The following is a 14,869-nucleotide window of genomic DNA, read 5'->3' as shown; positions in this document are numbered from 1 at the left end:
AGTCAATTGTCCAGAAATCCAGTGGGGGAGGGGGATCAATGGAGCAGCGGGTCACAAGAGGCAGAAGCCGGCAGCTGTGGCTGTAAATGTGCCCACTGCTAAAGAGAAATCAATATTCATTTCTCTCATAGCAGCGCACAGTGACAGCCGCCAACTTCCAGAATACATCTTACTTGCCCACCAGTGTGCCCTCACAACATCTCGGTGGTCCCGGAACCTTCGCAGCATCTCGATGGTTCTGGTTTCCAGCAGTGGTTCCGGTTTCCAGCAGCTCTTCCGGTGCAATCATGTGGCGCCGCTCATTAAAGTAATGAATATGCACTCGTCTCCACTCCCATAGACATGGAGCGCATATTCATTACTTTAATGAGAGGTACCACGTGATCACTTTTCGCAGGAAGAGCTGCAGGAAGCTGGAACCATCAAGATGCTGCGAAGGTGCCGGGACCACCTAGATGCTGCGAGGGCATGCTGGAGGGTGAGTAGGATAGGGGATAAGGAGCCAGGCATAACAGGATGGGATGGGGAGCCATTCATAGCAGGACAGGGACCGGGGAGCTATGCATACAATGACAGGAACCGGGGAGCCATGCATATCAGGACAGCGATGGGGGAGCCATGCATACCAGGACAGGGATGAGGGGACAATGCATACCCGGCTTATACTGGAGTCAATAAGCATACCCAGTTTTCAGTGGCAAAATTAGGTGCCTCGGCTTATACTTGGGTTGGCTTATACTCAAGTATATATGGTACTTGTGGTCACATGTCCACTATACCCCAGCACTGGGACCAGAGAATCCTCACAGAGCGCAGTGCATGCAATGTGAGGATTCACAAGTCTACAGTCGCATAGAAAACTGCAGACTTGTAGTTCAATACCAGACAGCCCCTTTAGAAAGAACCTGTCAATTGCCAAAAATATATAACTTTTCTACCTGATATAAATGCCGCTCCACTCCTAAATTTGGTATTGTTTAATTTTTGTTCCAGTGCCTCTCCCTTCCTGAAAAATAGCCCCCTTTCCCATTTTCTTGTATATTATTTAGTTTGTGCTTTGTGTCTTTATTTTAATTTGTACCCAATTCATCATTCTATTGTATCTGTACCTTTTCGAAGTCTATTTTTATACGTGCTCGCCTCGTTTTTCTTTATTTTACGCTTTGTGATCATAGTGATTTTAGATGTTTTCGACTGACTGTTTATTCGCGACTTTTTTTTTTTAATTGCTAAACTCCACTCCAATTTCCTCCAGGAGTGATTTTCAGAATGTCAAGCAAAATGTCCCATTTTTTCAACATTTTAAAAAAGAAATCACTTTTTGCTAAAAAAATTTGCAAAAATGGTTAATGACCGGGGAAAAAAAAGCCTGTTTTTGACATTGCACAAAATTCAAGAACCATATGTGCCATTTTGATGGATCTTTCACAATTAAATTTCATCAAATAGAACACGTCAAAAAAAGAAAAGTGTAATTTAAAAAAAAAACCAAGAGATGAATCAGGGACAAAGTATTTTTAGCCAACTGTGCATGGCCCACAAGGAAACACTAGCAGAGAAGAGATGAAGACAACACCCGATTGATTGAAAAGACTAAATTTACATTAAAAGACAAGGGTTCATAAATCAGGAACGGAGAGGAGGCAAACCAAGAGAAAAATAAAAACAGATTTATGGAAAAATACTCATTGCATATAAAATAGTGAAGTCCGTCATAAAAGATGAGCTGGGATCATTTTCTGGGAGATAAGCAAGGCCTTTCACAAACTCTTTTTTCGAGAAAGGATTTTCTAATCTTCGAGAAGAGGTTTAATAAAACAATAACAAATGGGTGAACATATAAATATCAGAAAAGGATCCATAAAAGCCACAAATAAAAGTTACACATAACATTATTGTATTGTTATAATTTTTGAGGGCCTCAGACAAAATTGACAGAACAGTAAAAGTATTTACAGCACCCAAGTGTTAACTACATATCAGTGAAAAAATCAAAAGCAATACATTAACGAACCAATCCAGTGTTTTATTTTACCTCCGGAGTGGCGTCAGTAATGTAAGTTCCCTGCCTCTAGTAAAATATTTACCATCTGTCATCTTTTTCTGTGCTTGGCGCAGCTTCAGCTGTCTTCTGCAGATTGTGAGCTGCCAGATCGCAAGTTATTTTTCCATGAATGTTTATGAGAGCTGGAACAACGCCAGAATGGGGCTCTCATAGACTTCCATTGAGAGTGTGTGACCGTTACCTCTGACTTCCGGTCAATCTGAAGTTGCAGTCATAAGTTGATGCATTGGAACCGAGGTGGTGCTGGGAAGAGCCGAAGACTGTTGCTGGTATGTATGTTACTAGGGTAAAAGAACTTACATTAGTGGCATCTGCATTCAACCCCTTGGCGTATCCCACTGTGCTATTTCCACTTTATACGGGAAATGGTAGACACTACGTACTATGTCTTCAGTCTATGGTGCTGCCAACAGGGCTTGAAATATTTGTATGTGCATGTTATAAGTGCATAGCGTCTCCATTGCTTAGTACCAATAGCATATTGGCTGAAGTTTTTTGTGTCTCAAAGGTTTTATCATCATGATAAAAGTTTGGCTAGGGCATTGCACACAATTTATTAATAAAGAATACCATTTTACCCAACGCGAACCAAGAGGGCTCATCCCAAAATTGCCAAAAGAACCTGCGATTTGCTGATCCCCAGGGACAATCACTTTTCATGACTAGAAGAACAGCTGGATGCCACATCAACATATAAAACATTGAATAGTTGATTAAACTCCAAAATATCTTCAAAATTGTTTGGGTACAAGAGATGCTTCGTGCTAGTAAGTAAGTCAATGGTGAGTTCTCTACCACCAATTTCTTATCCCACTCCTACCAGCTGGAGAATGTACCATTTTCTTGTTTTATTCTGTATTATAACAGTATTTCTCACTAAATATAATGTCTGGGATACATCATCTAACACAAAGCTTCTTAAATTCAAGCTACAGCTGTATTGCACTCATGGTTTCACATTAACATAATATTCTCAACCATGGGCTGTTAACCACCTCTTGTTTCCATACATCTCCTTGATTTTATGTGGACTTCAAAACCTCTCAGGCGTACATTAATATGCACAGAATTTCAAGCATTCAATGCTATTTCAGAAATGGTGCAACATAAAAATACTTTCTCTGACAGATATAGAATCACTGCCGCTGGAAAGCAGCTAGAGGAGTAAAAACAAAGATCCGAGCCTGGGCGTACTCCAAATTTCTAACAACTATATATTATATTAATAGCAAACTATATGTTATTAGAAAGAATATGCTAATTATTACCATTACTTTGTGCATATTACATAATATTTTGTGTAGTCTTTGAGTCAAAGTCAGAAGTTGGTCAAAAAGGATTGGAAAGACTAGAGGAAGGTTTCAACCTTTCGGATCTACTTTTGGCTTTGGCTCTAAAAGTCTCCCGGAAAAAGCCAGCGGTGAAACGCGCGTCGGGGAGAGGAGACGCCACAGGGATCTTTTGTAAGGTATATTGGGCTCTCTCCATATTCTTTAACCTTTTATTTACCCATAGTTTTGGCGGTATTTGTACCTGCATCCCTCCATGCTGTTGGATATAGGGCATTTTTGCCATTGGGATAAGCCTAATGTTTTCTGGTATTATTTTACTCTGGAGTTCCAGATACCTTTTTATTTTTCTTCTACTCTTTACAATTTCCTGTAAGGATAGGGCACACTGCACACTGTTTGTTATTGTACTATTGCTCCTCGATTATGTAGGGATATTTGTGCACATTGATGTAATCCTTTTTACTGAGGTATTTATGATATGCTATTACCCTGTGATAATTAATGATACATTGATAATGGCACTGTGCACTTTATTTATATATATATCCTTGATTGTAGGGAGCCTTTGGAAATATATATTATTAATTTGTATTACTACTGTGGATTTAAACAATTTAGCCTTATTTTGTTATTTAAGGGTATTGGTACCCTCCCTTTAGGATTAATTGTGGTTGGTGGTGTCTCCCTATTTTTTCAGACATCTTGCTTTTTTATTTATAATTGTTTTTTAATATGCTGAAATAAATTTACTCATTTTATCTATGGATCTGTTGTGCCCCTGGGGGTCCAGTGGCCACAGAGTACTGCACCTCATCAATAGGTGTGGTATTCCACTCTCAGGTAAGGAGGGGCACTGCACAGAACCCTACACCAGCATCCAACACTAGACAATTCAGACAGGGCACCTGGACATACCCTAAGGGAGGAAGGTCTCATATTAGGTTGGATAGGAAAGGGTGTTGGAGGAGTGGGTGGGATAGGTAGAGTAGGGGAGGAGCTTACTAAGCAAGAGTCAGGAAACATCTAGAAAGTTAGTCAGTTGGTGAGAGGAGTGGACCTGAGCAGACATGAGGGTCTGCAGCTCCTGTCAGAAAGAAAGACTGAAACAGACAGAAAGGAGCTCCAAGAGAGAGGGAGCTGAAGGAAAGTGAACCTAAAGAAGGAAGAGACAAAAGGGGTCCTAGAGGCATGGGTAGTGACCAAACTACCTGTGGGGCTTGATCCAGAAGTGGAGGGACCAGGTTGCAGGCAAGGGGACTGGCCCCATTCTAGTGGAGAAACTAAGGACTCAGCTAATCGGAGGCTGTGGTATCTGTATGTGCCACAGCCACATCTGCACACATTTGCTGAAAAGGCTGCCATATAGGATTCAGCGCACACCACCCGACAAGATCTGCGGTTGCTGGCTTGGGACTCTGTGTGGCTGGCGCAGGGCAGGAGAGGCGAAGCCAGTGCAGAGAGACGTCCAGAGAAAGGAACATAGAAAGAGGGTTCTGGAAGGTGTAACCAAATTGCTGGAGAGCTGGCTGGACCACAAACCTGGAATACACAGCACCCCGGCTAAGAACTGTGAGTAAAGCATTGGAAACTGCACCCTGCTGTGTCCTCACATGTATTTATCATCAGCATCACCATCTTTTACAGTCTAAGTGCCCTGGGACTAAAGCTCTGCCTGTGGAGAGCTGTACCAACTCTGCTGCATCACCATCAATCCCAGCGGTCTCTTCAAGCAGCGTTGGCTAACATCTCACATTGGCCAAGTACCACAGGTGGCGTCACGAACATTTATCCCATAAACTTTAATCCCCTTTTATTGGTCGCCCAGGGCCACAGACGGGGTCACTGCTGTTGCAACACCTTCCCTTTAAGAACCGGTCCATTACTGAGTACTCGTGGGTGCTCCAGATCTTTTCTTTATCGTGGATTGATGGACATCCGTGCTGTTGATGTATATATATTATTGCAGTATATTTGTCAAGATGTAAAAAGTTATCTAAATAGCCAAAATGTGATATATTTCAAGAAACCAGTGGAGGAGAGGAAAAGTTAAGCTGATGCCCAAATCAACGGACAAAGTATCTGCTTTCATTTTTCATTTTTCAAGACCTGGAAGCTGATTGGTTTATACCGGTAACTTCTTTGCTTTTCTTGTTTTTTTTCTGCTTACAATTTTCCGGATAGCACCATGTTTCCCCCCAGGATTAGACATGGCTGTAGCTGACTGCTTATAACAGATGTGTGGCCATTTCATTATAGTCTTATTTATTCTCAGTTCCCTTGTATTGGGGATATATAAAAAGTCAAATTATATGGTGTTGTTTTTACTTGAATGTTCATATCATGTGCATGTAGCATTGGTCAGCCAGGCATTCCAGCTGTGGAAACTGTAAGGACATGATGCCATCTGTACAATGTGACTCTCCATTCTGGGACAGAAAGGGGGTCCCATGTTGGACTTTATATTTTGTTTCATGCATGATGTAATTCAGAAACAATGCCATGTTCTTTAAAAGGAATCTGTGAGCAGGTTGTTCCTATGTAATCTGAGGACAGATTGAGATAGGGGCTGAAACACAGATTTCAGGGATTTGTCACTTATTAGGCTGTGTGCTATTTTTCCCACAAAATGAATCTTTTATCAACAAGAGATTATCGCTGCCCAGACTACCTCCTTCATGCCAAATAGTTATCATTGCCCTGACTACCTCCCTTGTGCCAACTAGTCCGACCACGCCCCCTCCTCTGTTAAGCAGTCAGAGTACAGAGTATACTGTGGTGTGAAACAGGTCAGCTTTCTGGGCGGTGATTCATGCTGTGTCTGAAAACACATCTGCTGTACCCAGTAAACTAAGTGATACATCATTGGAATCAGGGTCTCTGCCTCTACATTATGCTGCTCTCTGATGAGGTGGCAAAAACCTGCTGACAGATTCCCTTTAGGCTATGTGCACACGTCAGGATTCTTTGCAGACATTTCCTGAACAAAAACTGACTTTTTCTGCAGGAAATCCACATGCGTTTTTTTCATGGTTTTCGCACTTTTTTCTCACGTCTTCTGCGAGTTTTTTTCCGGAGCCTCCCAGTGCATTAAATAGTGGGAAATCAGCAAAAAATCCGCAAAATTAATGAACATGCCGCGTTTTTTACCGCGATGCTTTTTTTGCGGAAAAAAACGCAACGTGCACAAAAGTTGCGGATAGTATTCTATTAATAGGATGCTTAATGGATGCGTTTTTTCGCGGCTTTATCGCATTTTTATAGCGAAAAAACGTGAAAAAAATGCTAAAAATCCAGAACGTGTGCACACAGCCTTAATCAATATGAAGTTTTTATGGAAAATTGGCCATAACTATTGTGCTTATACATACTTGCGTACTATTTTGTAGTACATCACTATTAGTAAATCTGTACCCATCACACATCTTTACAAGAAATATCCCTGGAAATACAAGTTAAAGTCCAAATTCTGGGTCTGTGAATTGAAAACAATGTTCTTATTACTTTGCAATTCATTTTACATTAATGTCGTTTGCCCAGTGCGTGCTACTTTTCATTATTCAGCAATATGCTTGAGAAAGGAAGTCAGGTAAGAGTTATATCTCAGGGGGTTTTAAATACTGTCTTCTGGGATCTCAGCCCACACAATGATTCAGGTATGAATACAAATATTGTACTGATGTATTATACATATGTTAATATGTAACTCAGGCTGAATTCTGCATAATGTGTTGCCTAATTGACAACACTTCTTAAAGGGGCTTGCCACATGATTGTCATTCAAATAAATGGATGTCTATGTACCGTAATATAGAGTATATGGATATAGGCTGAGTCTGCAAGAGTGAAAGTTAAGGTGTGCAGCAGCTATTTGTGCTGGCTAGTACAGGATTCTCAGCAGGCCACCCCTCTTTGACTTACATATTCCAGAATAAGAGCTCCTCGCTGAAGCAAGCTTTTTAATTCAGAAGTATAATATAGAGTAAACCATGGTTCAGCCAGGACACATAAGTAAAAAATGTATATACATCCATTTAATCTCTGCTGTTCCAGCACTTCAAAGGCGATCTACCCTGCTGGGTTGTAGGCGTAGACCTCCTGTATTCCTTACAAGACCGTTGCTGACAATCACTGATATAAGCCCGGCAAGGTATGAGAATAATGAGGCCAGTGATTATGTGCAGCGATCACATGAAGGATAAAGGACATAAACACTACAGTCAAGGTAAATAGAATACTGTTGAGAAGGATCAGGGATTTGACACTGGAAATGCAAAGATTAAATGGGCTATAAATATTTAATTGGTTTTACTTATTTATATATTAAAAAAAAAAAAGGTCTTATAAATGTAAGTATAACTATCAGACAGGCTGATCAGACAGCATTGAAGTCTTGTTCTTACTTATCAGGCACTCCCCAGTCTCATTATTTCCTTTTTTGCTGAGTGGGCAGGTTCTCCTGCATGAGTGACAGTTCAGTCCAGCAGCATCGTTGCCCGGCTAGCCTGAATAGTGCGCACTCTCGTTGTTATATTGAGGCATCCTTTCCTGTTTGCTGCATTGAAAGCTCAATGAGGCTGGAGAGAGATGGCCGAGAATAGGAGCGAACTGCTCAATCCAGCGATCCCGGCTGTCCTCAGTGCAGTGCTTACAAGCTCAGTAGGGAAGAGTTTGTAAGCACTGCATGTATTTGACTACTGCTCATAGACAGTAGTGGTGGCCAGTCCACTTGGCAATGAGCAGCGTACAATTAATGTACAATTAAAGACAGTCTACAATTAAAGACAAAAAAAGAAGCATTATCTTGCGAACGGGGAAATTGTTTTAACAAAAAGTAATTTGCAAAGCTGCTTGTTTTTGAAAGACGATAGAAATAATCCTTTAATTTGTTCTGATCACAGCAGAGCAGCTGACAGTAGAGGTATGGAAGCATATTGGTGTCAGTCTTGCCATCACTAATATTACTTGGATTTAAAAAAAACACAAATCATCCCCCTCCCCCTTAGTCACCGCATTAGTTTGCGTAGGCCAATTTCGCAGCATGGATAAAATTCATAAAAAGAGTATAATCATGTAAAAATACATATTAAAGCTACATTATTCATGAAGAATTCATGGACTTACCTGGAATACTGTAACTATGGCCCACAGCAAAGAATCAAAGTTTTTCCGGTCAGGTACAGTATCTCCGGAGTCTGTTCTAAGACTAAATTTACATCCAAAAATATGCATTCCTAGAATACTGCATGGGGAAAGAAACAAAAATTATTATTACTATTATATTCATTGAGACATTGATTGATTTTTTCTAGATAGATATTTAATACAGGTTTTTATACCTATTAATAATCTTGCCTACCTTTAAGGGAATCCGTCAGCTGATTCATGCTGCTCAAACCACAGGCAGTATGGATCAAAGCCTAAGGCCGGGGTTACACTTGCGAGTGCAATGCGAAAAACTCACATGAGACCGGAGCATGCGGCTGCATGTATTTCTATGCAGCTGAACCCTCTGGTCCAAACTGCCGGTGGCAGTGCCGGGTATTGATCTGAGAGACTCGCCCAAGTTTCTCGCATTGCACTCACAAGTGTGACCCCGGCCTAACTGCGCAAGTGCAGCCAGGTATTTTTTTTTCTGAAATGCTCTGGCATTACATAGAAAACATAGTTAAAAGATCCCGATGTACACACATGGGAAAGGTCTGTCAATCAACTAGAGTGCTGTTGGGAGGCGGCAGATTCAGACTAGTCAGGTAGCATCCTGTGATCTATGTTTTTTCTGAAATCTGAAACACCGGGACATTTCAGAGAAAAAACATACATGACTGCCATTGTGGTGTCAGGCTCTGATTCTTGCTTCCCATGATTTGGGTAGCATGAATCAACTGACAGGTTCCTTACGAGACTGGGGTTCAAAGGGTCCACAAGTAACATTGACTCTACTGGCCCACTGTTCAACTACGTGCAAATATCACACAAACCTCTTTAAAAAATATGCCTATGTTTCTATATAATAATAAATGGGGTGGTTTGTTAAATGAAGGTTGATATGATGCCCTTTTCTGTACATGATGAAATAAATGAGTTGTGCCAACTACTTCTCATATAGGTGGAGTGGAGAGCTCATTCCTCCATGGGGGCCCACCGGAAAATTCTCCTCTTCTCCTATGGGCCGGTCCGAGCATGCATGTGACCAAATCTTTCCATCAGCCTCCTCCAATAGAAAAACAGCTTTCCCATGTGAAGTCTGTAATTAGAGGAAGCTGATGGACACGTCTGGTTATACGTTCCTCCATCTGAAGCCACTTTCAGAACAGGAGTCTGTGAGTAAGGCTTCACTAACAAGTGCAGGAGGAAAAAAACTAAATATATTTTATTAAGTGCCACAAAGTCACAACTATAACACGTTGGTTAAAGGGAACCTGTTAAGTCAGACAATGCTATTAAACTGTAAATATTGGGTTAATCTGTAGGTTAATAGTGCTATGGAGGTGCTCAGCTATTAAGATCAAAATGTGATGCCCAAGAGAAAATTAACCATACTTCTTCCAGGATCTGCCAGCTTTCAGTCATACAGGTGTGCCTATATGGCTACAGTCACTTCTTACTGCACTGAGAGAGCAGTTGCTGTAATCCCTTATGTACTACTGACCCGGCTGTCAATCAGTACCAGAACGTGCTGTCGCTTTCAGTGCCAGGAGCAGTGACTGCAGCTGTGGCGGTTGCATGACTGAAAGCCGGTGGCTCTCAGGAGAAATAAAGTTAATTTTCTCTCAGATGCCGCACTTTCAGTATGGTGGCCAGGCACTTTCGTAACACCATTAGCCCTCAATTTAACCCTATATCTGCAGGTTAATACCTTTCTCAGACCTGACAGGTTCCCTTTAACTAAAGATAAACTGGACAACCCCTTTAAATTTCAACAGCTTTGATAATAACCAAGGTCAAAGAAATTTCTCACACTTGTGTTAGTATACTATAAGTAGCGTTTTGGGGCAATTGCAGCAACAAGTAGGTTAACAATGCCATCATATTGAGATTAGTAATTCTAATATAAAGTATAGTAAATGAAAGAAATTATGAATATAATGTAAATAAATATTTTGCTTTTTCACCTGAAAATAAAGATGAAGAGCATAAGTAACATGCAGAACGTAGCCACGTTGTCCATTGTCTTCATTAGGACCACCAGCTGCCTCCTCAGCGCAGGCATGAATCGCACAAGTTTCAGCACCCGCAAGAGACGGAAAGTTCTCAGAACGGACAGCCCACCGTCATTCTGCCCTATAATCTCCCAGACACTGAGCAAAAGATACCAGCAGTAATTAGGAGCAATTAATAGAAAATGTGATGATTAGACTGGAAAAAGAAATCAATACACGTAATACACATTCCTCAACTTCTAATTCTTCTTAAATTCTCCTTGGATGAAATACTAAGTCAGTAATTACAGTGATTTTTAAAGCCAGTGAGCAAAAGAGCAAAGTTATTTTAGCAATGGCCGATTAAACCTGCTGTAGGTATTAACAATGCTGGGGAATATGAATTGTAAATGATCATTATAGAGAAAAAAAGGCTTAATGATTCCTAGTTATACATATTTCATAACTGAAGACTCAGTTCTTCAACGTGGATCCTTCTAGGTTAGAAGGGTCTTGTTCTGTGTGTGAAAACATCTAATTACAGGGAAGGGTAGGAGACAAATGATGAACACAGTGATAGCAAATGACTGCAACAAGAAAGATAACAGAATACATGAAGCCTAAAAAGTGGTAAAACAAACAAGTGATGGGAAGACAGAGATAAGTCCATAGTAGAAATGGAAAAGTGAGATATGATCACCATGGTCCTAAGAACCTAACATGCCATGCAGCTTGTGGGATCATAAATAATCATTTTATTAATGACAGTGCAGCGCCCCAGAGTCCTGGTCATTGCAGTAATGTCGCTCTGCCACTAAGGGGAGTGATGGTACGTCGGATGGCACTGAAAGAGTTCACCTGACCAGGTATCACAGACACCAATACACTTCACAGTCTGGCCTCCAGGGGGAGCTAAGGGTGCTATGTATTAGGCCACTCCTCACAGTCTGGTAAAACTGGGGGTTGGATAGGAAGTTAGGGAGAAGCTGACTGGGAATCGAACAGGCAACATCCTGTGGCAGAGGGTGTTGCGGGGAGAGACTCAGGGGGGTCCCTGTCAGGGGTGGGATCCTGACAGAGGCCTAGCGAACAGAAAGAACATTATGGGACCGCGCCTGCACCTCATTGCGGCGGTACCCCAAGAAAGGACAAGAAGCGAGGTTTATTGTGCTGAGTGAGAAACGAGATCAACGCAACAAGGGGAATACCAGTAGGAGTCGTGCTGTAAGACGAGGCAACATCCTACTGAGGCGCGTAGCCGGTGGCCGGAATGCCGAGGAAGTACTAAGCTCCAAGCAATACTTCAAACCTATGGCAGGACAGTCAGTTATAGGCGGGCTGTCTCACTCAAATCACCTAAGAAGACATAGGGGGCAACATTTGGAGAGGGGCGACTCTAGGGTCCCGGAAGAGCTCCGAGCCTACCCGTCATACGGGTGCGTCCTAGCTATAGCATCTGGGGGACGAACAAGAACATCATAATCGAGTTGTGAGGGAACACGAGAAACAGACACAACAGTTGTGGGGACTATCCCGTAAGCACAGCAGGGGAGGACCGCAACACACAAGCGCTAGAAGGTAGGCACAGATTTCCACCTGCAAAGGGAACTCTGGAGGTGCCATCGGACCGGCCGGACTTGTGCAGCCCGGTTAACCGTATTCCGGACTGAGGATCCAGAAGCCTTCAGTAAAGAGGTAAAGAGACTGCAACCTGGTGTTCTCGTTATTTACTGCGACCGGCACTACACCGCACTACCACCACCATCCACACCTATTATTGGGCGCCCCTCAGCAGGGTCACGGACCGGGTCCAGCCACCGTGACAACCCCAGAACAGAGACTCAGAGGCCCGGTACCGGGTACCCCTCGGCCCTGCGGCAGTGAGGGCGCTACATCTGCATATGTAAAAAAAAAAAAAAGTAGGAGCACAGAGTGGGTCACATTGACTATTAAAGCACCAGTGGATCTTCTGGTGGACCCAGGATCTGACACAGTAGTGAGACCTTCAGGTTTAACATAAGATTCCCTTGTATGGAGATGAGTTTATCAATAAGCAACAAACATTAGGTTTTATTTCTTATCAGATGATTTCCCAATTATCAATAAGAACTCATTGATACTTTGATGATAATAATACATTTACAATGCAATTATAAGTAGATGCCCAAGTTCTGCGTAAATGGACTCAGGAGGTTCAGAATCTCATGTAGGTACAGATCGATTTAGTTGTTGTATAACCCTGGCCTAAAATCACCCATAAAAAGCTTTGATCACTCATCTGAATATGAATAAATAATAATCTGAAGAATAGGTAATAAACGTATGAAGTCTGACTACCGGAATCTCCACCGATCTTAAGAATGGATGTCTCATATTTCCAATGAAAATTAAGGTGACCACTGCTTATATAAACAGTGAATATTTCTTTGCTCCATTTGTGCATGTGACAAGGGAACCCTTATTCTTGGGATCAGTGGGACTACTGCTGGTTGAATGCTCAAAGCTAGGATAAAAAATGCTTTTCGTTCCATAAATCTTTTAATGAGGAATTTAAAATGGCATCTCACCCTACTATGATATACAGATACTGACAGAAGCCATATTGCCTACGGCTGTCCTACCAGTGATTCGAATGGATGACTGTCCATTGGCTGCTGAGATTTACTCTATTATATGCTGGTATGATTATTTTAAAGGGGTTGCTTCATGTTGGCAAACCTAGTATATGTGACCTATTAGTTCATATGGATGACATAGAGGGAGGTTTCCTCTACGTGGACCCTTCTTTATGAGTGTGTCCTGTTCTGGTGGACTCAAGCCACCCTTGTATTCCAAGAACAGTAATTTATCTGAATGGTCACCATGTGATATGGTCTAGAAACCTTATTGCTGCACAATAAATGTCTTGCTGGCTGTGGCTTTCCCTGGCAAAATCAACTGTTTGCAAGGGGGACCTAAGTCAAAGAGCTGACCGCCCATGGGTTGTACACTGAAATGGTTTTCCGTGATGTGATGCTCTCATCAGATACCATAAAATATTATAACTCGGTCTAGTGAAAAAGATGTCTACTTTTCAAATTTTGTAAAATAGAATTTACATGGGTTTTTCTACTTTGCCAGAGACGACCAATCATCTGCCACTCTAGTGCCAACACTCACGCAGTGTCCTTAAGGACTAGCAATGATGACTTTCGGTTACTGAACCGCTGAAGACAATGGCTGCAGGATCAGGTGACCACAGGAGCATTGTCTTTATATTTGATGGGATAAGTAATGCTTCATTGTTTGTTTTATAAGGGTTTCTTCCCTCTATCAAAGTTTAAAAAGTTGAGGAAAACCCATTATTTTCTATATCTTTGTCTTAGTGATGTATTATAATGTAACATTTATAATTCTAGATGACTTTAGTGATTAAATACATCTTACTTCAGTTCTTGAATATAGTAAGTTTGCTTAAAAGCTTCAAACACAACCATGTTATGGAAATGTAGTCATCTGTGGGTTGCTAGATGGCAGCTCTTGGAGCACTTATGTCCTAAGATCTTAATTCTTAAACCTATGCTCACCTTCGTGCATAATTTTTTTAATGTTAATTTGCTTCCTAATTGTAAAGTGAATAAACTGTTGTTGAACAGTTATCATTAAAGTAAATGCACAACCATTGTGCTTCTGAGTAATCTCCAAAAAAAGATACAAATCTGCCAGCCCTCCTGATTCTGACAGTTTTCTGCTCCTGTCCCCCTCCTTTCATTGTTAGAGATACCAAGAGCAAGGAGTGGGTTGAGCACAGATTAGCAGGTGAAAGAGGGGAAAGTATCTAAAGGTTTATGGAGGGCAGAAAAGCAGTCTATAGACAAGGAGGAAAGTAGATGATGAGGAAATTAGTGCAGTTCTGGAGCTGTGTTGATATATGAAAGCAAGTGAAAACAGCAGCACCCTTGAGCTCACATACAGCATGTATTACGTTGAGGCTCACTCCCCAAAGAGAAAAAAAAAAGAAATTTGGATCTGTCTGAAAATGAATGAACTCATGAAAATTGCAGACTGCAATTTTTTTTTTACTAAAGTAAACTGCTAACATATGAAAAAAAAATTACCGTATATATCAAAGGTATCTATAACCTTTAAATGTGAAGCAGCATATAAATTTTCATCATTAGAAACATACTGTAAGTCTAATACAAATATTCATTTATTCATTGCCCAAACTATACACTGATCTAATGCACAGATTCATCTGCATTATCTGTACACAGCAGGGCAGCATTTTATTACATAAAGACTGAAAATCATGGAAACTCAATCAATATACCAGAATAAAGCAGCATGGATGAACCATTGCAGATATAAACAGCAGGTAACACCTTCACTAA

At 41.2% G+C, this 14,869-nt stretch overlaps 1 protein-coding gene across 3 annotated transcripts in view; it reads right to left on the bottom strand.

Annotated features, from left to right (window-relative positions):
- CACNA1I (calcium voltage-gated channel subunit alpha1 I) overlaps positions 1-14,869 on the bottom strand; it is a 566,555-nt gene that overhangs the window by 237,514 nt on the left and 314,172 nt on the right. For all 3 annotated transcript variants that reach the window (XM_077277427.1, XM_077277430.1, XM_077277429.1), the window contains exons 10-11: positions 10,470-10,655; positions 8,479-8,596 (exon numbers count right to left, since the gene is read on the bottom strand). In XM_077277427.1, coding sequence (XP_077133542.1) covers positions 8,479-8,596; positions 10,470-10,655 — 304 coding nt within the window. The remainder of the gene's footprint in view (positions 1-8,478; positions 8,597-10,469; positions 10,656-14,869) is intronic.

The sequence above is a fragment of the Ranitomeya variabilis genome, chromosome 8 (genome assembly GCF_051348905.1).
Source record: "Ranitomeya variabilis isolate aRanVar5 chromosome 8, aRanVar5.hap1, whole genome shotgun sequence".
NCBI lineage: Eukaryota > Metazoa > Chordata > Amphibia > Anura > Dendrobatidae > Ranitomeya > Ranitomeya variabilis.
Note: the sequence above shows the minus strand (reverse complement) of the source record. Positions and strands in the feature narration are given on the sequence as shown.